Raw genomic sequence first — 25,217 nt, 5'->3', positions numbered from 1 at the left:
GATAAGTTTAGTCCCTCCCAACCCAGTCTCACCGATAATCCATCAAGTGGCAGGCAGCAAGGGACGACAGCTACCAACTTGGCTAACTGAGCGGCCGCAGACCTCTCAGCCCTGCCTTGAAACCCGGCACAGCTCTTTTTGGCGACCATCATGTCCCACCTTTCCTGGGTCTGACTCCTTCAACTACTGACGACCTCCTGGTCCAGGGTGGGCTCCCTCCTGCACACCGTCTCTGTGGCTAGCGGCTAACAGCAGGCTAACTGTTTAGCGGGCATGCTGACGCACTCCGCTACCCAGCTGATGGAATATAACAATTACACCACTCAATCTTGCATAACACTCATTAGAGCACTTGGAGTCCTCGCTGGCCCCGATATATCCACAGAGGATCCCGCCGAAGGTTTGTTTATTTCCGGTCTGGTCATGCTGTTCCATCGATCTGGTCAGCTGTGCGCCCCGTTGCATCTCATCAACGTCATCAGAACACCAACGCTCTAAGAATTTGTAGTCCTGGACACACTGCAGCTGCTGCAGTGCCCCACAAGAAGCGAGACAAAAGATGTGGAGTGGATTTCAGTCGGCTCCGGCAAATTCAAAAACTCTCGGCTCTGTCTTCTATCAAACTTGAACTTTTCACTCACAAACAAATCCTGCTTTATTCATGACCACATCCAGGACAATGCTTGGACTTGATATATCTTACAGAAACGTGGCAACAACTGGAAGTTTTTTCTGTTTTAAATGTGATTTTTTTTTTTTTTTTTTTGTAGCCTTTCCCAGAACTGTACCTTGCAACAATCCTGTCTCTGAGCTCAGGAGGCAGTTCCTTTGACCTCATGGCTTGGCTGTTGCTCTGATATGCATTGTGACCTGTGAGGCCTTTTACAAAGGTGTGTGTCTTCTCAGGTCATGTCCAATCAATTTAATTTGCCGCAGGTGGACTCCAGTCAATCCATCTCAGCAATGATCAAGAGGAATGGGAGGCACCTGAGCAGAATGTGTGTTGTTGCAAAGGGTCTGAATACTTATGTCAATGTGATAATATATTTTTTCATTTTAACAAATTTGCAAAAATGTCTAAAATTCTATTTTCACTTTGTCATTATGCCGTACTGAGTGTAGATTAATGTGAAATAAAAAATAATAATTTAAACGATTGTAGCATTTGGCTGCAACATAACAAAAGTGAAAAAAGTGAATACTTTCTCCACTGTATATTTTTACGATGTATTGAAAAGTGTGGTAGTTTAAACAGTTCCAATCAACTCAGAGGTACAGTAATCAGTATTATGTTGCATATTTTGCTCAATGTGGACACCATAAAGCACCAGGAAAAGTTGGAACAAGCACAATTAGAATATACATGTGCATTTGTACAAAGTGTGTTTCAGCCATTCACATGATTGCATGAACAGTTCATTATATTGAACCTCCGTCTGTGTTTAACTTAAATTTGTTGTTTTTATAGCATAAAATTATACAAGAAATTATTCAAAGGTTCAGGCTTCAGAGACTAATGACATGCTTAATCTCTATTATTCCACATGTGATCAGTACTGACTCATCTACACTCCAAAGAATAGATCAATGCAGCTTTGAGTTGGAAAAATCACCTTGAAATATTTTTCTAGATATGATCAATCTGAAAGCTGATCTGAACCAGCTGTAAAAGAAAGCATAAATAAATGGGTTGAGCATTGAGTTTGAGAGTGCAAGCCAGCCAAGACTTTCAATCACAGCAACAGAAACTGACACATGATTCAAAAGCTGAAAGGAAATACAGAGAAAGAAAGGAGACCAGCACATTAGAAACACTCCCATAACAGTTGCCAGAGTTTTAGTGGCTTTTCTCTCCAATTTACTGGCAGTGGCTCCAGACTTTGTTCCCTGGATGCTGCGTACCTGTCTCTGTGCAACTAGGAAAATCTTCAGGTAGATACACAGCATTAAAATCACTGGGAGGTAAAATGAGAAAATAGGTCCCAAAATGTTTGCAAGCAGAACATCAATAAAACACTTTTCTTGACATTTAGCTTGGTCTAATCCTGCCATTACGAGGCCAATTGCAACTAAAAGAGAAACACTCCAGCTCACCACGATCATGATGACAACAACATGAACATTTATCTTCGTTCTATATGTCAGAGGGTGACACACTGCATAATATCTGTCAATAGAAATACAACACAAATTCAAAATGGAAGCTGTGCTCAGTGTTACATCAAAGCTCTCTCGTACTTTGCAAAACACATTTTCAGAGAAAACACATGAACTTAGAGAGAATTCCATGTTGAAAGGAAAAACTACAACCCCAACAAGCAGGTCAGCGACTGCCAAGGAAAGGATGAGAGAGTTTGTAGGAGTGTGGAGCTGTTTGAAGTAAATGATGGAGATTATTACAAGAAGGTTTCCACATATTGTGACAACAGACAATGAGCCGAGGAAAACAGACAATAAAACACAAACTGTGGAAGGTGTGCTTGTCTTCGTATAAGAAACATTATGTATTTCATAACAGGGATGTGAGCCAACATAAGTGTGTTCAGCAGTGACTTCTGGTGCCATGTTTCTGGGTTCCTGCAAATCAGTTTTCCATTAAAAATCAACAATATTAAAAACAGAAAAATTGTGTTCATTTTAAAATATTTTGCCCTGCATGACTGCAACACTATAGTACAATTTCTTGAATGGAAGTACAGATTTTCAGTTTTTGTCATACCTTTTAAATGTTTAAGGCAGTTCACAAATCGTTGATGGTGCTCTTCATGTGTGACTGTGCCCGTGGACACAATCCTGATTTTATTAACTTCTGTCTCATTTCCATAATCAACAAGTTTTGTAACAGTCCAATCAGAATTTTCAGCTTGTTTACATTAGATGCCACAGCAACATACTGTACTGTAGATGAGACAAACTTTTGAAATCCTTATGTGAGTCCTTTCATTGGACCAGTACTGCTAATATCTGATTCATCATTTAAGCAGACAAACTAAGACCTTTTTCCAAGGACATGAAACCAAAAATTTCCTGGCCAACAACAATTCTTTTTCCACATTACTATCTGCACTACAGACTTCAAATATTCATACTCTCATTGGATGTATAACGGGCATACCTCTGGTTTCTAAACCTTATAGTAATGTAAACAAAACAACACACAACAGTTTCTGAGTAAACAGGAGGCAAAACACACAAACACTGAATCTCAGTTTAGAGTTTGTATTAACAAGATTTAAACACAAATGCAAAACCTTTAAATTGGAAAATAATAATAAAAAAAAGAAATAAAATACCCAGGGTTTTTCAGTAAATAGTCTGTCTTTTCTGAGTGCACTCTTTGGTTAAGTTAGTTTTAGCAAGCTTGCATGTTGGATCATTGGTAGATGGATGGATGGATAGATAGACTTTATTTATCCCAAGCTGGGAAATTGCAGTGCAGCAGCAGCATTACACACAGTGAAATAAGTGAAAAATGGTGAAATAAGACTATAAAGACCAAACTATACATAATAAAATATCATAATAGCGAGCAGTAAAAAAATATTTACATAATAATAAAATAGCAAAATAGCAAACAGTCGTAATGAAAAAGTATTGCACAAAAAGAATATCTACAGCAAATGGCAGTGTGTAGAAAATAAAGTGTACCGTGACTGTAAGCATACACGCAGTGAAAAAAGTGAAAATTTGTGAAATAGGACTATAAAGAACAAACTATATATCATAAAAAATCAAAATAGCAAGCAGTAAAAAAATTATATACATAATAATTTACATTTACTCATGTTACTGTAATTTTTTGTAACTTTTTATGAGTAATTTGTAATTTTCTAAGTAGTTTTTGCAAATACGTTTTTTTTACTTTTACTCGAGTACATTTTGACCCAAGTATGTTACTTCGCTACATTTGAACCCCCTCACGTTTCTGTGTACAATATTGATTAAATTAAATGCGGGTGGAAAACCCCTGTGTCCCGGAAGTGAAAGTCAATTGCGTGATCTTGCCTTGTGCACGCCCTGTCTCATAATTGGATCTACGCGTTGGAAGATGGCTGACCAACAGTGTTGGGGGTTACGAGTTACAAAGTAACAAATTACTGTAACAATATTACTTTTTTGGGTAACGAAGTAAAGTAACACATTAATCTAAAAATATCGGGAAATACACTACTTTACTAGTCTACAGGAACGCAAAGGATGGCCTTTCCCAGATGACAGCTGGCATGCCTGGTGCTATTGTACAGGTAAACACATATTGAATAATAACATGAATAGGCCCTACCCTAACCCCTTACATAATATCTTGCAGGGTATAGCTGATTTAGCCCAGATTTATGAGGCTGTAAAAGCTGTTATTTTAACTGTATATGTTTGTCTAATGTAGCCTACTATTTTATATCACAGGCAATTAAAGACAGATTTGCATCTGTCTTGGACGGCAAGGATGCTCTGATGGCTGCTGCCACATCACCCAAATTCAAGCTCTGCTGGCTCAAAGATGAGAAGAGAAGAGATGCTGTCCAAACCATGCTGATTTCTGAATGTCGTGCCCGGAATTCTCCTGAAGAGCCACTGATGAAACCAGCAGATCAGAGCCCTGCTACCTCCAGTCACAATGGCTTTTTTGATTTTGAAGATGACATTTCCTACACAGCAGAGACTGAAGTTATGGAGTACTTCAAAACACCTGGATCCGGCTGGGAGGTTCTCTCCAGGTTCCCCAGAATTAAGGAAATTGCAAAGCAGTACAACACTCCAATACCGTCAAGTGCACCGGTCGAAAGGCTTTTCAGCCTGGGCAGTTTTGTTCTGACCCCAAGAAGGAACAGGCTGTCAGATAAAAGATTTGAAAGACTTTTACTTATGCGATATAATCGTTATTTTGAAGAATAGAGAGAAAAATTAATTGAGTGAGATAAAGTTGCACTTCTTGTTCTCTCTGTTGCACTTTGTTTCCTGCATTGTGATAATTGCAACACACAATATTTCATTAATAGGTACAAGAGTTTGTGACTTTGTACGTTACCAGCTTTATACAATAAACACTAAGTGTTGATAGAGCTATGATGTTTGTCCTGTATCTACTTGGTAAATTAAGAAATGGGAAATTCAAGTAATAAGTAGTGAAATTACTTTTCAAATGCAGTAACTAGTAAAGTAATTTCATTACAATTTACAGAAGTAACTAGTAATAAGTTACTAATTACTTTTTTTGAGTAACTTCCCCAACACTGCTGACCAAGATATGGAGATCACGGAGGAGGAAGGGCCCGACGACGATAGAAATTCTGAAGAGGAAAGCCACAAAAACCCTTGGCAAAACTTGGAAGACTTATTCGCTTTCAAATGCAGAAAAGGCAACAACATTATAATATAGTGTAAAATGTGCCTCAAGGGACAGCTGACCAGTCATCAGGCTTATTTGCGAAGGTCATCACCCCTTCTCTTTAGTGGAACAGCCAGCATTCAAAGAGTTTACTGCTGCTCTCAATCCTCAATACAAAATGGTCTCCAGGCCCACAGTTAAGAGAAGAATCGCAGAAGCTGCTGCTGAAATGAAGACAAAGTTGACATCACACCTTAGTAGCATCAATCATGTCGCTACTACCACAGATTGTTGGTCTGCACACCAAAAAAGCTACATAGGTGTCACGTGCCATTGGATTGATGGGGAGACTTTCGAGAGAAGATCTGTCGTGTTGGCATGCAAGAGGTTAAAAGGGTCACACACCTTTGATGTGCTTGCAGGTGTCCTGGATGATATCCACTGCCAATACAGAATAAGAGGGAAAGTGGTTAGAACCACCACAGATAGTGGCTCTAATTTTGTGAAGGCTTTCTCTATTTTTGGTGAGCAGAGCCAATCGGAGGATGAGGATGCTGGATCAGATACAGACCAAGAAGGTTCAGAGTCGGACGATGATGTTGAGTTCCAAGACACATTTCAGCATCCTAGAGCAAGACAACGGCCTGCAGTACCAGCTCCCCAAACACCAGAGATGTGCATGCCACCTACTGAACTTAGTTGCCACGACAGATGCTGACCTTGCTGAAAAGAAGAATGACACCTACAAGAGGCTTTCACGTGCCGCCTTTGGCAAATTCCAAGCAGAAGCTGTTGAAGACAAATGTGGTCTTCAGCTCATTCGACCCAACAAGACACGGTGGAATTCAACATACATGGCTGTGGAGAGAATCCTACGCATCATAAAAGAACAAGGGGAGGATGCCATCAGGCGTGTCTGCGAAGAACTGAAACTGAAAATGTTTTTGTTTTTACATTTTAAAATATTTAATTAGCATATATAACTTAACACTTGTCATAATTTGATTCAAGAGTGTAAAATACACACTATATAATACAACACAATATTATATGATGTAAATGTTATTTTATTGTTTATGGTTACGAAGTCCAAATCATTCTATGTAAATTAAAAAAAAAATTAATTGAAAAATTCATTTATTTATCTTGTGCAGGTTGAGTCAGCCAGAAATTGCCTTTCTGGATGAGTTCTGCTGTGTGATGAGACCAGTGGTAAAGGCCTTGAATATTCTTCAGTCAGAGAGCAACACACACCTCGGGGGGCTGCTCTCAGTGATCTCTGAATCACAGTTCAAACTGAGAAGGCAGGAAGTGTCGGTCAACATGTGCCTCCCACTCACCACGGCACTACAGCAAGGGGTCCAGAGGCGCTTCAGAGTCATGATGGAGGACCGAGAGCTTATCTCAGCAGCAATCTTCCTACCCAAATTTAAGACGGGCTGGACTGACAAAGCTGAAGTCATTGAAGCTGTGACAAGGTGTAGAGTGAACCCAATAGGACCATCCTGGACCAGCTGGATGTGGCGCACAGGCTGGAGTTCCGACTGCTCGTGACTCAAAAGTGCGTACACCGAGATTATTTAGCCTGTGTCACAAATGATTGTCATTGAAACACAGTAGAAAATAGGTGGTTTTTAATGTTTGTCTCATTCTGTCTCTCTTTACCTTTGTGTAATACAGATATGCTTGTGACATAAGGGTTATCCGATTTCTAAGGGAGAGGACCCTCGGTAACAGCCCCAGCCGCTTGGTGAAACAGCTGACTGAAAACCACAGTGAGGAGTGGCTTAAGCGCCTCTGCCGCTACCTTGGTGCATGCTCAGACTTTGCTGCCCGGCCAAGCCTGCTCCCCGTGATGTTCCAGGAGCCACCTGAGCCAGTAGCCATTCCCTCTCACAGGTGGATGCTGGCTGTTTATGGCAGAGACATCCTCAGCAGGCTTGACCACATGAAAGCAAGCATTACATCCACCTTTGGCAGCATTTTGAAAATGGACTCCCCAAAAAAGGTAAATATTTAAGTGATATCACTACAGTGTGTTTCTTTAAGATAAACCAATTATTTGGACTTTGGGAACTCATTTTCTTTTCTGTGCGCACCAATCAGCTGTCATGCATTGCCAAAGGGACTGCTTTGTGGCTGACATCTGTAAGCAATGAGGTGGGGCATCAGTGTCCTGACTGCTCAGGAGGGTCTGGACAACATGGCAGCTGGCCTCATCCGCAGGTACAGCAATGCTGGTGTGGCTCCTTCTAAGCTGCTCTACGTGGACACTGACTGTTGTCGGGAAGGCAGAGGAGAGACCAGACTAAAAAGGTTTGGAGGGTGGCCAGACCTGGTCGTCAAGCTTGATATTTACCATTTCATGCGGCGACTGGCGTCTGGCTGTACTAAGGACGCACATCCATTGTACCCCACCTTCATGGCGAAGCTGTCCTCCTGCATTTTTTGGTGGGACAGCAGAGATGTTGCCTTGCTATGGCAAGCCAAGAAGGAACAGCTTAGATGTGAGGGTGTGCCGGGCATCACAGATAAACTAGTGGACCAGCACATAAAGAAGGATGAACTGGCACTGCACTGAAGAAGGCGGACAAGGGGAGAAAATCAGACTATTGTCATGATTGAACGCCTTCTGAACGAGCTGATTAGCGTGGAGGGCAGAGACCTTCTTGGTGTCCCTCTCTTGGACCAGGAGCGAATGCAGCACATCTGGCAAGTCCAGAGGAGGCATGTTAAGTGCATCCAGGATGAACCAGGTGTGCTCTTCTACACCGAGATAGGCACCACCATCAAGGGGGGCATTTCACTGTCCACCTGTCCACCTGTAGTGGACCCTCTGGCACTACAGGTGTGCCAGAGGGTCCACTTCACTGGAGTCCTTCCATTTACACCTGAACAGGTTCATTCCAGGTTAGTATTAATCACTATTTGCAAGTATTAATAGTTTAACTTTTAATTGTACTTATTATTATTATTATTATTGGTATTATTATTGTTATTATTGTTATTATTATTCTAGAGACAGTGACACAATGATTGTCTTCCAAATCACCAAACACAACAAATTAACCCACAGTTGTTGCTCACATTGGTACTATCTTAAGGAACGAGTGCCAACAGCTTGAATTTTCAGCTGTACCTCCTGGAAGGCCTCAATAGATGGAATCAGGACCGTGAAGCTGCATCCCTGGTGGTCAAACCTCCCTCACTGCTGAACTACTCTGGGGACCTTGTGCAGTGTGTCAACAAATACAGTGTCAAGGTCCTTGGAAGGAAGCTTGTACCGTCTCTTCAGCCACCCGCTGAGTACACTGGTGAGTTTCAGCTTTCTATCATAAGGAGTTCTTTTTTCTTATCCATAAAATAGAATAATCTTCTCATGAATGTGTTAAGAGCTAATTTTCCTCTTTCTATTCTCTTGTCTGTCCCAGGGGAGCTAATAGGTATAGACAACCTATACCACCAGACAGGAAGGGCCCTGCAGGATGTAAATCCTGACTCAGAGGAGACTGAAGAGATGCTGGAGGATGTAGCTGCAGAAGAGGATGTTGAAGATGAGGGGTTTGGAGATGCTGATTCGGACCCCACCATCGGGCTGGTGGACCTGTCCCCTGCCCTATCCCTTGTCGACACCACCTCATCTGACAGTCCAACGCTCACCACTTCAGCTTCTCTTCTGGCCACAGCTGGTCCCTCTGGGTCTGGCTCTATTGCTACTTTAGCTGCACCTGAGCAACAACTGGTAATTATTCTTGTCACATTCTTTTATTATACAACATCAGTGGACTTCCACTTTTCTCAAGATAATAACTTTTGTCTATCATGTTTTCCAGATGCCTTCTGGCCTGTTAGCTCTCCCTACTAGCTTTACACCCATCCTCCCAACTCTCACTGCTCCTGCAACTGCTAGTCCCTCTGCTTCACCACCAGTCATCCCAGCAGCACCTCAGCAACAGCTGGTAAGTGTTTTTGTCACGTGATGTATCATATCTATCCAAGATGGTGCTGCTCTAGTGGAAGCCTGTTGCAGTCAACATCCAGTCAACTTTTTTGTTATTTCTAGTGTTGTGGTTGCGTTTTTCTGTTGGTAAAGTTTACATTCGATAAAACTGCAAGCTGAAAAGACACTTCGTAGCTGAACCGACTTCTTCTCACTTTCCTTGCACATTCAACTTATTTGTTTTGTTGTTGTAGCAGGTCACTGTGCCAGTGGGTGCAGAAGTATTGTTAACCTTTGCAATTTATGATGGATTTACTTAATGTAAAAGACACACACACCTCTTGACCAAGGGTCTCAAAATCACTCTCCCCCCTGGGGCTGAGCACAAACCTGTTGTTTCCTATCCTGTGTTACATCCTGACCAGAACTCAATCTGGCAACTGTGTGGGAATAACAACCCCCTTCTAAGTGTGAAATGTGAAAACATTGTCCGCCCTGGGAGAAGAGGTGGAGGTAGGCTAAAGCTACAAACACCTGGGAGTTCACCTTGACAACAGAAAGGACTGGAAGTGGCACACAGAGGCTGTCTACAGGAGGGACAGAGCAGCTTCTTGACAAAGCTTTGGTCCTTTAATGCATGCTGCAAGAAGTTGCAGATCTATCCATCTGTCGTACTTTTGGTTTGGTATAATTTTTTATGTGTATTGTATTCTATTTTTTCCTAGGCTCTGGATTTGCTGACCACAGTGTCTTCTGGCCCATCAACTGTCACCACCAGCTCATCCTCCATCCTTCCTCTCCCTGCCACCCTCACAACTTCTCTCTCTGCTGCAGTAGCAACTGCTTCCTCTTGGCCACCTGGGGTTATCTCAGCAACACATGAGCAACAACTGGTCAGTCTTTTTGGACTTGTTGTTTCAGTGGCATTATTGTTTTACTTGTAATAATATTATTTTGACAAATTAATGTGCTACATTCAACAGACTGTGGCCACCGCCATGCCCTCTGGCCCTCCTTACTCTGCCACCCTCCCAGCTACCCTCTCCTCTGCTGGTCCATCTGGGTCACCTGCCATAACCCCAGCAGCACCTGAGCAACAACTGGTCAGTCTCTTTGTGGCAAGTCACACTCTGATAGATGTGTTATTTTTCTGCCTGTGATATAGGTTTTTTTTTAATTTTCATGGACTCTTGTATTAAACAGGCTGTGGATGAGCGCAGTGTCCCAGGGATGGACAGAGTGGACAACCTGGCGGAGTATTTGGTGGGGCTGAGGACTGAACTGGGACAAACGCTGAATAACAAACACGGCCACCACCATCATAGGCCTGTGGCAGAACCTTCTGCCCTATGACCAGCAGCGGGTGGAATAAGCTGCACAACACCAGGTGCGGTTGACAACAGGGCGGTTCAGGTGCTCTAAAAAGAAACCTGAATTTACACCAGGTGTGGAGAGCATGAGACGTTGTGTCTTAGGATCAACAGGATCCCCTGCCCAGTGGCCAGACTGTTGTCACCTGGTAGAGTCCATCTTTGTTAAGTTGTGTAACATTCATAAGAGCCCTAAAAAGCAGGGCACTTATTCTCTGACAAGATGGACTCTGATTCTGAGAGACTACACAAAGATCAGGCAGCTGGTCCTGGGCAATGGTACGGTCATGCAGAATACTACTCTGCAGTTGTTTGATGTGAACCAAACAACACTCATTCAGTGGCACAACAAGCGACTGAAGAGGCAGGAACGTAGTATTCTGCTGCAAGGAGTGACCTTGCCTGCCTCAATCCCTGTGGCTTCTGTGCCTCTCCCACCTGTACAGGTACGCCCCCCAGCCGCACCCCCCCAGCCCCCAACATCAGTACCACTTGCCTGAAAGTACAGCAGGACAGGCAGTGGTCAAGAGAAAGTCTGCAGCTCCAGCCCAACAACACCATCCTCCACACTGTGTTCGCCCAAGGCAGTTGTTCCCTCAGCAGGCACCTCCACCTGCCTCCCAATGACAACAATGGGACACTAACGAGGCTAACGACTGTCGTTGACACCAAAGGGTTGCACCCCACCCCGCCTTAATGGGGGGATCGTTTGCCTCACAATAGAGTGATACCATTCTTGTTTTTGTGGGTTGGTCTCACTAAGGGCTAAATACTTGAACCTAACACCATTGCATTGGACTAGAGCTGTCCTATCTAGTCTGGTTGCGTACGAACTGATGAAGCCTGCTCGGACGAGAGGCGAAATGTCTTCTAAGACAAACTGACGAGGTCCAGTTGCGAACGATTGAATGCCCTAAAGCTTACAATGACCTGGATGAATGATAATATTCACAGGCAAGTTCCACATTGTACAGTCAGCTAGACAAGACAGTTGCATTTGTTGCAGTGCTTTATTCCATTAGTTGTTAATTAAAGAAAACACACAGTTACATCTGTGTCTAGGCGTTCTTTTAAATGTTTCTCACATAGCTACACATTTCTACATTATGTACCATTAAATACCACAGAGTATTACTATTTAGTCGTATGCCATTCAAAATAAGCCACATTCCTTTTTGTGTCGCTTATTAGGTGACTTTTGAACGCTTAATAACATTTGGTAAGTGTTCGGGGTAGTGGAGATATGTTCCGTGTCGGGGATCGAACCAGCGACCTTTGGAACCAGAGTCCCCCTACTGTACGCCAGCAAAAATTCACATTTGGACGTATTTCTCAAACTACTAGCATAAAAACTCGGTCCTATAACTTCCAGCGGGCAACAGAGTCGTCCATGGCATGTAGACTGGAGTACAGCCGCACAATCTCAGCTATCTCTGCGGTTGACAATGCAGTTATTGTGCGGTTGAGGTTGACAAGGTACTCTGCCAAGTTGTCAATCGCCTCCCACCCAGGAAAATCTCTTGCATCACATCGGCTATCCTGAAAAATGAAAAACAATGATTGAGAAATATATGATATGATAGACTTAATTGTCCCCTTAGGGAACATTTTCTTGGGCTCAGTGTCACTGCATTTAACAATTCGAACTTCTACGTTTTACATACAGGACATAGACATGTGAGTGGTCAACCACACACTAGTATTCATGTGTATATACAGTAAAGTGCCATTACTAAAAAGCAGTACATAAGCCTGGATCACCTAATGATAAGTCATGAGTCTCATTACCTGAGGTGATGTGCTGGGTCCGGTAGAAGAATTGTCCTCAGTAAGCAGACATGTGGCTGGACTGACAGGACTGTGAGTGAGGCCACTTACATCAAATCTTGTTTCCTGGGAAGTTTTGAGAAAAAGTTATAAGAAAAAATATCCTTGGATTGTGAAATTGTCTCCATACAAAAGTCATTGGTCTATAAACATACACAACACAAGACAAAAAAATGCACCTCATTCATAGCATATGCAAATCAATAGCTTTTCCTAAAGAATGTCGATGACAGATGATGCAAGCAATGGTCAGATTACCTGAGATGATGTCTGAGATGATGTGTCAGCTGAGTCATCATGGAGAAGAGGACTGTGTGCAGGGGTGAAACGTGCAACTCCTCTTGACACTGGTGGGCTTCAGGTGGGCTCTCACCTAAAATGTCAGGTGCATCACTAATTGTGACATCCAGACACTCCTCCCCCTGAACTTCGACCTGCAGGTCTGGCAGAATGACGCCAGGTTCACTGTGCTGTTGTGGACTCAACGGGTCTCCTCTGTCAGACTGAGCCAGCAAATACTCCACAGCAATACGCTCACCTGCCATAGAAAATCATTATGTCATTAACATTAAAAAAAAGCACATTCTGAATTCAGAAGAAAAGACAAGTTTCCACTGCAATTAGTGATTAAAAAAAATCCCCAGCGTGGGATCAATAAAAATCTTAAGACAGCAAATATGTATTTGTTCAAGGTGTTTGACTAAAAGTGTAGTTGCAAGGAGAATGGTGTCTCCTGAAGTGTCTTACCAGTGGGTCTCCCAGGGGGAATGAATTCTGGCAAGAGTGCACAACCAAGCACTCTGAGGGTATTTAAGTTGGACATCAGCCGGACATTGTAGATTTTGGTGTGTGATGCACCACTCGCATCCATCGCTTCATGTTCCACCTGGACCCACCCTCGAGCATGTACATCTGTGTGTGCATTGCATTAGACCTCCATCCTTGAAAAAACAGAATGTTTGAAATTAAAATAGTAGTTGCATTTATTATGTAATGACACATTTCTGTATGTGTACAGTCTTCTTAGCAGAAAGTCATATTCTTATATGACTAGATTTCAACAGCAGACATGTAAACAATGTCATGACAAAGATATATATTTAAATTTACCTGGGATAAAGGTGCACTGGTGGCGATGAAAGCTTTCTACAGAGGATGACCCTCTGCCACATCGCAAGACATCAAGGACTTGTCTCCCTTTTGTAACCCTGAGCTGAGTCTTGTATAGAGTTCAACACCAGGTGGATCTTGGATGCAGGGCAAGTGCTTCTGTTGCACCTCCCACACGTGTGTCATGCTCTCAGGGTTGATCAGGCGTAAACCTGAGGTGTCAGTCAGTTCCCACATGGACTTCAGCAATCCTTGTATGAGGCTACGGGTTTCCTCAACTCCACAAGTTCTCCTCCTGCAATGCTTGGCCAGTTCACCAGAGCTGATGCTGGCCAGAACTTGTGCATCTGTTGGAACATGACCACCGTGCTTTCTCTTCAGCTCTGACCTTTTGGCTTCCTTGAGACGACAGATGTCAACCTGGTCCCACTCGTAAATACAGCCAGACAATTTCGAACAGAAAGTCCCATACAGCGGATGGTGTTCTGTTGTGAGACCAGTGGTGAATCGCCTCATGAAATGAAAAATGTCTAGTCTCACTTGGGTCTTCCATGGTCGAAACAAGATGAGAACTGGGGGTGCACCTGTACAAGTGAACAGACCAGACCAACACGATTGAGCCTGAGAGGATTTTGGTTGAGAATTACAAACTGCAGTGTTGAGATATTTACATATAAACAAATAACTATTTTAAGTATGTGGTTCAACTTTTGCAAAACAGAAAAACTGAATCAGTAGAAAAACACAATGTATAGATGTGTGTGTTTGTAAAAAGTTTTTCTTTTTGCCTATAATCAATAACACTTTACGACACAAACATTTTGAAGGTCACGCACCTGTCTCGCTGCAGCAATCTTGGTCAACATAAATGACATCTGGCTCTGGCTCACTGGCATCCTTGTAGCGTTTTACGATGCCCTGGCACATGCCATCTAGGCCAGCTCCCTCACCTGTAGTCAGCACACAGTTCAGTACTTGGCCATGTTCGTTACTGACGTTTGTCATCCACGTAGCTGTGTCTGCAATGCCACCAGCGAGCTTCTTTGTGATCTATTAAACAACACAAAAACAATATAACAACGTAGTTAAGTATAATCAATGACTATCAGTGAAAACAAAGATTTGTCAAAGGTTAACAAAGATCTGCCTGTTCCTTTTTTGTGGAGTCTAGCTGTAAGATCCTGCCATAGGTTGACGTGATGACTCCCTTCATTTCATCCAGATGACTGAGGATCTTGTTGGCATGGACCGCCTCAAACCACTGTGCGAGAGGTAGGGGGCGAAAGGGTGGTGGCTGGCGATAGACTGTTTCCTCAGATTGAGTTAAGATGCACCCCTTTTTGTGACGCTCACAGTCAGACAGGTATTCAATTGTGCGCCTTGCCCACTCCTCACTGTGGAGTTCCTTTAGTGCTTGCTGCAGGTAACTGGAGCTGTTCCCTGCAGTTCGTGGTTTGAGCATGGTCACACACTTCCTGTCCAGAGCCAGCTGTGTCGTGAGAACAGCTGGGAACCTGTTTCTGTGGGCAGGATCCAACTGACTTAACACCTCAGTACTCCAAGGACAGACAGGGATCATGCACCTGCTACACCGAGGATAGTCACCACCGACCAAGTAGTACCTGGAGTCAAAGTCGATGACCTCTCGTACCTTTGTGTAGATCCCAGAGTGATGCATCTTGGTGTTACACTGATGGCACTTCAGCGAAATGCCCCACATCCTCATCTGTGCCCACAGAAACATTTGCTGCCTGAAGTAGGCCATGGGATCAGATGGGGCAGTTGTTGGCTTTGGTGGATGGAACCAGTTTTGGGAAAACTGTTGCCGCAGCTGTCCGGTGGGGTCATAAAGACATTGGGCAATCCACTCCCAGCAGGCTTGATGACCCGCATGAATTGTTTGGGGAGAAAACTCACCCAATTCACCTCTGGCAGCCTCAGGTGTACAAAATAAGGAGATGTGGCAGGAAGAGGAGGTGGTGGTTGTTGTGCTGGTGGAGTTGGTTGTGGTGGAGGAGGCTGTCGTGGTGGTGCAGGAGGCTGTCGTGGTGATGGAGGAGGCTGTCGTGGTTGTGGAGGAGGCTGTAGTGGTGCAGGAGGCTGTCGTGGTTGTGGAGGAGGCTGTCGTGGTTGTGGAGGAGGCTGTAGTGGTGCAGGAGGCTGTTGTGGTGGTGCAGGAGGCTGTAGTGGTGAAGGAGACTGTCATGGTGGTGCAGGAGGCTGTCGTGGTTGTGGAGGAGGCTGTAGTGGTGCAGGAGGCTGTCGTGGTGATGGAGGAGGCTGTCGTGGTTGTGGAGGAGGTTGTGGTTGTTGTGATAGACCCCTGACAGAGCCTGAAACATGGACTTCTTCAACATGATGGAGCAAACCAACTGCACCACTGACCTTCTTTCCACACTGCTCACAACATTCCTCTGCATGAAAGTCAGATAAATGCTCAGAGAACTGCTCAGCATCAATGTCCTTCCTACAAAGAGCACACTCTATCTGACCTGGAGTCTGACTGATGGAGATGTTCTGAGCTTGCTGACTCCCTACTCGAGCTGCTCTGTGTGGCAGGGTCTGCTGGAAGTCTCCCTGTGCTCGAGCTGTTCTGTGGGGCGGGGTCTACTGGAAGTCTCCCTGTACTTGAGCTGCTCTGTGGGGCGGGGTCTGCTGGAAGTCTCCCTGTACTTGAGCTGCTCTGTGTGGCAGGGTCTGCTGGAAGTCTCCCTGTACTTGAGCTGTTCTGTCGGGCGGGCTCTGCTGGAAGTCTCCCTGTACTTGAGCTGCTCTGTGGGGCGGGGTCTGCTGGAAGTCTCCCTGTACTTGAGCTGCTCTGGGGTGGCTCCATCGGCTGTCTACCTGACCTTGAGCTGCTCTCTGCTTCTGTTGGCTGACTCTCTGTCTGCTCAGCTGACTGTGAAAAAAGAGTTAGCATTTCCCCTAGGCCTGAAAATAGGTTTTTAACTTCATTGTTAACAATTGTGAAACAATCCAAGCACAATGGGATGAATAATGCATTTCCCTGTTACAGATACTGCCAACTGGTAAACATAATACATAATAATTTATCTATTGGTTTATTGCAACTGGCATTTAACTAAAATGTCTAAATTAAATAAAAATCATCACTTACCTTATGATAGCCACATTTGCAGGGGATTTTTCCCCCGAAGATATCACATTCTCTAACTTTGGAGTTGAATTTAGGAGTCAATGGACAGTCGTCAATGCGCTGCATGACAGCCTTCCACCTCTTGCTCCCCGGCTTCTTCCTCGACGAGCAGACTCATTGGCTGGCTGGTCGGGGTGTTGCTGGTGAAAGTCGGCCACAAGATTTGAATCCACAATGTGGCGAGCAGGAACCCAGGACCTCTCTTCAGGACCGTAACCCTCCGAGTCCACAAGGTATTGGAGACCCCTACCCCGTCGACGGGAGCGGATCAGGCGATGTACTGCATAGACTGGACCGCCATCGACCACTTGTGGAGGGGGAGGTGGTGGTGCCGCTGGGACCAAGGGACTGCTGTGGACTGGCTTAACCCTGGACACATGGAAGGTTGGGTGAACTCTCATAGAGCGTGGGAGCTTCAAACGGACTGCCACTGGGTTGATGACCTTCTGGATAGTGAAAGGCCCAATGAACTTTGGTGCCATCTTTTTGGATTCCACTCAGAGAGGTAAATCCTGGGTGGTGAGCAACACTTGCTGGCCTGCTTGATAGGGAGGTGCGGTAGTGCGTTGGCAGTGGCAGCATAGCGACCCACTGAGCGAAGAAGGGTGGCGCAAGCTTGGAGCCATGTTCTGCGGCAGCGACGGATGAAACCTTAGACAGATGGACAGGAAACCTCTTTTTCTTGGGCTTGGAACAATGGTGGTTGATAGCTGTATGCACACTGAAATGGAGAGAGGCCAGTGGCAGAGCAGACGAGGGAGTTGTGAGCATATTCTACCCATAATAGTTGTGATGACCAGGAGGAGGGATTTTGTGAGGCCATGCACCACAGGGCTGTTTCCAGTTCCTGGTTCATGCGCTCTGTTTATCCATTCGTCTGGGGGTGGAATCCAGAGGACAGGCTTGCAGTAGCACCCAGCAAACTGCAGAACTCCCTCCAGAACACCGAAGAGAATTGGGGACCGCGGTCCGAAACAACATCCACAGGAAGACCGTGTAGGTGGAAAACATGGCGCAGCACCAACTGAGCAGTCTCTTTAGCAGTGGGGAGCTTGGGCAGGGGCACAAAGTGGACCATCTTGCTAAAATGGTCCACAATGGTCAGGATGACAGTGGTAATATTAACCAGGGTGGTAATATTAACAGTCTCTATTGATTGTAGGAAGTCTACTGGCTGAGCAGGAACAGACTGGGTGACAACCAGCCACAGGCAGACAAGGAGCAGAAAGCAGGCAGGCAATATTCATAGTCGGCGACAGAAGGCTGGTGGGTTTACCGGGGCAGAGACATGAGACGAGGTTCGTAGGCGAGAGTCAGGCATGAGAGCGAGAACAATCTGGCGACGAGTGAGTAGAGTGAAGCTGCATATATACTGGCTTGATTGGAGATGGTGAACAGGTGACAGCAGCAGGTGAATGCATGAGGCTGATGAGGGATGTGGCTGAGCAGCAGAGCAGGAGAGGGGGAGAGCAAACTGTGACAGAAGCAGGTATGACTCCATTGTTCAATATCACAGCGATCAGTAATTTATTTTAGTCTTGTTCATTTGTTTTCTATCAACAAATACATCCATCCATCCATCCATTCTCTTCCGCTTATCCGGGGCCGGGTCGCGGGGGCAGCAGTCTAAGCAGGGAGGCCCAGACTTCCCTCTCCCCAGACACTTCCTCCAGCTCTTCCGGGGGGACCCCGAGGCGTTCCCAGGCCAGCCGAGTGACGTAGTCCCTCCAGCGTGTCCTGGGTCTTCCCCGGGGCCTCTTCCCGGTGGGGCATGCCCGGAACACCCTCCCAGGAAGGCGTCCAGGAGGCACCCGTTGAAGATGCCCGAGCCACCTCAGCTGGCTCCTCTCGACGTGGAGGAGCAGCGGCTCTACTCTGAGCTCCTCCCGAGTGACAGAGCTCCTCACCCTATCTCTAAGGAAGCGCCCCGCCACCCTGCGGAGGAAACTCATTTCAGCCGCTTGTATCCGAGATCTCGTTCTTTCGGTCATGACCCAAAGTTCATGACCATAGGTGAGGGTAGGAACGTAGATTGACCGGTAAATCGAGAGCTTTGCCTTTCGGCTCAGCTCCTTCTTCACCACGACGGACCGGTACAACGACCGCATTACTGCTGCCGCCGCACCGATCCGCCTGTCAATCTCACGCTCCATCCTTCCCTCACTCGTGAACAAGACCCCAAGATACTTGAACTCCTCCACTTGAGGCAGGAGCTCTCTTCCAACCCAGAGGGGACAAGCCACCCTTTTCCGGTCGAGAACCATGGCCTCGGACTTGGAGGTGCTGATTCTCATCCCAGCCGCTTCACACTCGGCTGCAAACTGCCCCAACACATGCTGGAGGTCCTGGTTCGAAGAAGCCAACAGGACAACATCATCCGCAAAAAGCAGAGATGAGATCCTGTGGTCCCCAAACCAGATTCCCTCCGGCCCTTGGCTGCGCCTAGAAATTCTGTCCATAAAAATAATGAACAGAACCGGTGACAAAGGGCAGCCCTGCCGGAGTCCAACATGCACTGGGAACAAGTCTGACTTACTGCCGGCAATGCGAACCAAGCTCCTGCTCCGGTCATACAGAGACCGGATGGCCCGTAGCAAAGGGCCCCGGACTCCATACTCCCAAAGCACCTCCCACAGAATGCCACGAGGGACACGGTCGAATGCCTTCTCCAAGTCCAGAAAACACATGTGGACTGGTTGGGCAAACTCCCATGAACCCTCGAGCACCCTGCGGAGGGTGTAGAGCTGGTCCAGTGTTCCACGGCCAGGACGAAAACCGCATTGTTCCTCCTGAATCCGAGGTTCGACTATCGGCCGAATTCTCCTCTCCAGTACCCTGGAATAGACTTTACCAGGGAGGCTGAGGAGTGTGATCCCCCTGTAGTTGGAGCACACCCTCCGGTCCCCCTTTTTGAATAGAGGGACCACCACCCCGGTCTGCCAGTCCAGGGGCACTGTCCCCAACTGCCACGCGATGTTGCAAAGGCGTGTCAACCAAGACAGCCCGACAACATCCAGAGACTTGAGGTACTCAGGGCGGATCTCATCCACCCCCGGGGCCTTGCCACAGAGGAGCTTCCGAACTACCTCGGTGACCTCAGCCTGAGTGATGGATGAGCCAGCCTCTGGGTCCCCAGCCCCTGCTTCCTCTACGGAAGGCGTGGCAATGGGATTGAGGAGATCCTCAAAGTACTCTTTCCACCGCCCGACAATATCCCCAGTCGAGGTCAACAGCTCCCCACCTCCACTGTAAACAGTGTTGGCAGGGTACTGCTTCCCCCTTCTGAGGTGCCGGACGGTTTGCCAGAATATCTTTGTGGCCGACCGATAATCCTCCTCCATGGCCTCCCCGAACTTTTCCCATACCCGAGTTTTTGCTTCAACAACTGCCCGTGCCGCAGCACGCTTGGCCTGCCGGTACCTGTCAGCTGCCTCAGGAGTCCCACAAACCAACCAGGCTCGATAGGACTCCTTCTTCAGCTTGACGGCATCCCTTACTTCTGGTGTCCACCACCGGGTTCGGGGATTGCCGCCACGGCAGGCACCAGAGACCTTACGGCCACAGCTCCGAACAGCTGCGTCAACAATGGAGGTGGAGAACATGGTCCATTCGGACTCAATGTCTCCAACCTCCCTCGGGATTTGGTCAAAGCTCTCCCGGAGGTGCGAGTTGAAAACTCCTCTGACAGAGGGTTCCGCCAGACGTTCCCAACAGACCCTCACTACCCGTTTGGGCCTGCCAAGTCTGTCCAGCTTTCTCCTCTGCCAGCGGATCCAGCTCAACACCAGGTGGTGATCAGTTGACAGCTCAGCCCCTCTCTTCACCCGAGTGTCCAAGACATACGGCCGAAGGTCAGATGACACGACCACAAAGTCGATCATTGACCTTCGGCCTAGAGTGTCCTGGTGCCATGTGCACTGATGGACACTCTTATGCTTGAACATGGTGTTCGTTATGGACAAACTGTGACTAGCACAGAAGTCCAATAACAGGACACCGCTCGGGTTCAGATCGGGGAGGCCGTTCCTCCCAATCACTCCCCTCCAGGTTACACTGTCGCTGCCCACGTGAGCGTTGAAGTCCCCCAGTAGAACGACAGAGTCCCCAGTCGGAGCACTTTCCAGCACCCCTCCCACAGACTCCAAGAAGGGTGGGTACTCTACACTGTTGTTCGGCCCGTAGGCCGAAACAACAGTGAGGCACCTGTCCCCAACCCGAAGTCGTAGGGCAGCAACCCTCTCGTTCACCGGGGAAAACTCCAACACATGGCGGCTAAGGTGGGGAGCTATAAGCAAGCCCACACCGGCCCGCCGCCTCTCACCGCGGGCAACTCCAGAGTAGAAGAGAGTCCAGCCTCTCTCAAGGAGTTGGGCTCCAGAACCCAGGCTGTGCGTGGAGGTGAGCCCGACTATCTCTAGCCGGTACCGCTCAACCTCCCGCACTAGCTCGGGCTCCTTCCCCCCCAGCGAGGTGACATTCCATGTCCCCATTGCCAGATTCTGAGTCCAGGGATTGGGCCGCCGGGGCCCCCGCCCACGACTGCTACCCAATTCCCACCGCATCGGCCCCTTCTGATCCCTCCTGCGGGTGATGGGCCTACTGGAGGGCGGGCCCACGTCGCTCCTTCAGGCTTTGCCCGGCCGGGCCCCGTGAGCAAAGGCCCGGCCACCAGGCGCTCGCCTGCGAGCCCCAACCCCAGGCCTGGCTCCAGGGTGGGGCCCCGGTAACGCCAATCCGGGCGACGTAATGGTCCTTGTTTTATTTGTTTTCATAGGGGCTATGGAACCGCTCTTCGTCTGACCCATCACCTAGGACCTGTTTGCCTTGGGAGACCCTACCAGGGGCAATAAGCCCCAGACAACATAGCTCCTAGGATCATCTGAGTACTCAAACCCCTCCACCACAATAAGGTGGCGGTTCAAGGAGGGGTACATGTACAAATACATATTAACAACATTTCAATACAGAATACAAGGAGTTTTATTTGCCACATGCATAGAAATACTAACAAAGCATAACATGAGGTGAAATTACAGTTAACCATCTGTACTCTGCAGGCGTGTTTGTTAGTGGCAGCTGTGGTATTAAAGTGCAATTGTGCATACTGCAATATGTCATCTGACTTAGCTGTCCATAGTACTCTTTAAGAACAAATAGCTCAGCACTTAATTTCCCCATGCTGTCTGTCATTAAACAGGACTACTATATGTGAGACATCACCTTGACCAGATGGCTGAGGCTGAGACGGGGCAAGGCGCACTCAAGCAGCATTCGTCGGACGAAGAGGACTACTTCTCCACGATGAATTGGAGGGGTACCTTGCCTGTGTGTCAGAGAGCATGGACCTGCTGAACTCCTTCCCAAACATTAAGAAACTGTCTCTGAAACTCATCACAGGCCTTCCAGCCTCAGCTGCCTGTGAGAGGCTTTTCAGTTCTGCCGGGTTGCTCTTCACAGCAAAGAGAGCAAGACTTACAGCAAAAAACTTTGAAAATCAGCTGCTGCTGAAATGCTGCTGTGGGATCCTGTGGGCATTTTATTTTGGTTTATTGTGAATAGCAGGATCCTGCGGGCATTTTATTGTGAATTCTTGGATCTTGTGGCCATTTTATTTTGAATTGTGGGATCCTGTGGGCACTTTATTTTGTGTGCATTTTGTGTTTTGAATACTTTGGTTCTGGTTTTTCTTTATTGTTATTGTAGTGTTGTCGGTTGGACAATATGACTGAAAATAGTTTGCACTACAGTACAGGTTGTGACTGTCCTTCCCTAATATGCCTCAAAGTTGATTAAAACAACTTGTGCTGGATTTGATTCACGACTCATTCTTTTTTTTTGCATTAAATAACTAAAAGTAACTAAGTAACTTTTACTCAAATTTCATTTTAAATAAAAAGTACTTTTGTACTTTTACTCAAGTAAATTTTTAGATGGGTGCTTTTACTTTTACTTTGAGTAGGATTTAAGCAAAGAAAAGATACTTTTACTCAATTACAATTTTTCAGTACTTTTTCCACCTCTGCTCACAGAGTACATCCCAGTCTGTCGACTCAACGCAGTCCTGCAGTGCTTCAGTGGCATCATGTGTCCACTTCCTTACTGTCCTGGTGTGCTTGGGTTGTCTTTTCACCAGAGGGACATACCAATTCAGTTCAAAACCATACCAATACCAGTTCAATGGCGTTGGCATAAAGAAGGTGCGCTTTAAAGTTGGAGCTCATGCAGGACAACAGTACCTCCATGTGGGGAATGGAAATGGCTCCTACCGCAGGTGAAATCTTCCTCTGTTTTCTCTGTCCGCAGCGGCACAGCAGCGATGAGCAGCAGCCTCCACAGCCTCTCCAAACAGCGAGAAAAGTCAGCCCTCTGCCCTACACACACACAGCCACGACGTCAACTGAAGCCCCTCAGCTCCGGTAGCCTCCTACAGATCGTTACACAACTATTAACATTTTAAAAGCATCTAACCAGCAATGAAATACATTTTAAGGCACACATTTCAACTGTAAATTATTATTATTATTATTTTAACCTCTTATTTATCATGTGAATTTGAATATAACCATGACAACTGAATAGTAATCAGGCATCTTATCAGTAACTCAAAATATCCACACATTTTAAATGACATGAAAACAATAACTGATCAATATCAGGTTATTACAATTGTTTGAATTATGGACAAGCCAGGGTTTGGAGACAAAGCAACAGTTCTGACAATGTGTCCAAGAGGTCTCCATATTGTATTGCAGAGATATCTACTGAAGTTAGCTTGCTAACAAGCATACCAACTCCTAGCTGCACCATCCTGTCTCCTAATACCACTTGGTACCCCAAGACGCGAGACCGATAGTGTAGCCTCTTTCAGCAGCTGAGCATGGCTGCTCCTTCTTGTTCTGCAATATTTCAACCTGATCCACTGTCAGAAGATACTGACAATGACTGTTGTTGTGTTTATAGACTTGTTTTTGATGAATGATCGTGGTGAGTGCTAATCTTGCTGACAAACACACTGCATTTCCTGTGAGTACTTATATACATATAAGTCAAGAGTACATACAGCACTCTAATAAAATTGTCACTGAAGGGTTATTTTTAATAAAATTATAATAATAACAATTTCAGTGCGTTGTAAAATAGCATGCATGCAAAAGGTAAGCCTATTTTATTATCATTTAGGCCAGGGGTGTCCAAACTTTTTTCACTGAGGGCCACATACAGAAAAATATAGGAGGGGCTGGGCCACTTTCGAGAGGGGAGGTTTATTAGCCTCACCTTTAGTGTATTAAAGTTAGAAAAATCAATTCAAAGTTGGTCAAATATGCTTTATTGTTGAATATGATTACAGAAAAAAATGCGCTAAGGCCTATTAACACTATTAACGTTTGTTAGAAACTGTTGTCAAAATCAACAGACTGGACTTAATAACAGGAGTGCATATAATTTTAGTCAGTTATTCTGGTGAATTTCAGCTGTGCTGGTGTGTGTGTTATGCGTGCAGCACTGAATTATTATTAACTATTGTTTGTGGTGGTACATAATTATTTTTTCCGATTTCGTCTCTTTTTCAATGCTTGTGCCAATTACAGTACAGTTTAATGAAAGCACCCATGACATATATAGACCACATCTCCAAGTACAAAAGCAATCTTTGTAAGTGATACAGAACTATTCAGAATGGGGACAACGATTACATACAGAGAGTCCAGCTCTCAACAGGAGAAGTCAGTGTGAGGCCAGTATCAGGATCATTGCTGCTGGGGGAAATGTCCTCATCCTGCAAGTTTTCAAGAATGTTTTTGAAAACTCACCCACTAACGAAATTCAGTACATTTAATTTTATTTTTAATATATTTTTGCTATGCATTAAACCTTCCTCTTGTGTTAGGGTCAGCACCGACCCGTTTTAGTTTTTAAATGCATAAAAGAATCACATAAATTAATTTATTGCATTAAGGCTTTTCTACTTTGTCAGGAGCCTCTATTTCAACAAAATAAAACCGAAAAAAATAATTTCACTACATTTTAAAATGCTCTGGTTGAAATGTGATCTTTGTGTTGTTAGGGTTGGTTTCGACCCAGTTATAATTATAAGATTAAAAAGCATTAATTAGAGCCAAAACTGAAATCATAAGTGCACTGTCAGCTGACACACTGACAGCCAGCACATCTACTAATCATGTGGGCTGTAGGGGGTTCTCATTTTGCTTGGTTTTCCAGTATACCTGCACAAAAACAAAACAAACAAAGACAGGCATGTCCAGACATTTGAGGCCAATTCACTCATTTGAGTGGCCATTTGACTTGCAGAGCGCACATCTTCATTTTGCAGCATGCAAAAATGAGAAGATTTACAGTGAGCCAAGTTCTGGATGATATTTTTGAAGAAAATGAGAGAGAGGACACAGAGCGGCAAAGCGATACAGATGAGCAGGTTTCTGAGGAGGGAGACAATGTGGAGTATCATCCAGAAGACACAGACACATC

At 45.7% G+C, this 25,217-nt stretch overlaps 1 protein-coding gene across 1 annotated transcript; it reads right to left on the bottom strand.

Moving 5' to 3' along the window:
* Positions 1-1,584: 1,584 nt before the first annotated feature.
* LOC121622389 (trace amine-associated receptor 1-like) lies at positions 1,585-2,565 on the bottom strand. The gene is made up of 2 exons (XM_041959349.1): positions 2,244-2,565; positions 1,585-2,171 (listed from the first exon to the last, which is right to left on the bottom strand). Exons 1-2 carry the CDS (start codon positions 2,563-2,565, stop codon positions 1,585-1,587), a joined length of 909 nt encoding a protein of 302 aa, XP_041815283.1.
* Between the last annotated feature and the right edge of the window lie 22,652 nt (positions 2,566-25,217).

Source organism: Chelmon rostratus, chromosome 18 (assembly GCF_017976325.1).
Source record: "Chelmon rostratus isolate fCheRos1 chromosome 18, fCheRos1.pri, whole genome shotgun sequence".
Lineage (NCBI taxonomy): Eukaryota > Metazoa > Chordata > Actinopteri > Chaetodontiformes > Chaetodontidae > Chelmon > Chelmon rostratus.
Note: the sequence above shows the minus strand (reverse complement) of the source record. Positions and strands in the feature narration are given on the sequence as shown.

Coding starts and splice junctions, on each gene's coding strand:
- LOC121622389 (XM_041959349.1), bottom strand. CDS start 2,565: ATGGCACCAGAAGTCACTGCTGAACACACTTATGTTGGCTCACATCCC. Junction 2,172..2,243: donor TTTCTCTGAAAATGTGTTTT/GCAAAGTACGAG, acceptor GTATTTCTATTG/ACAGATATTATGCAGTGTGT.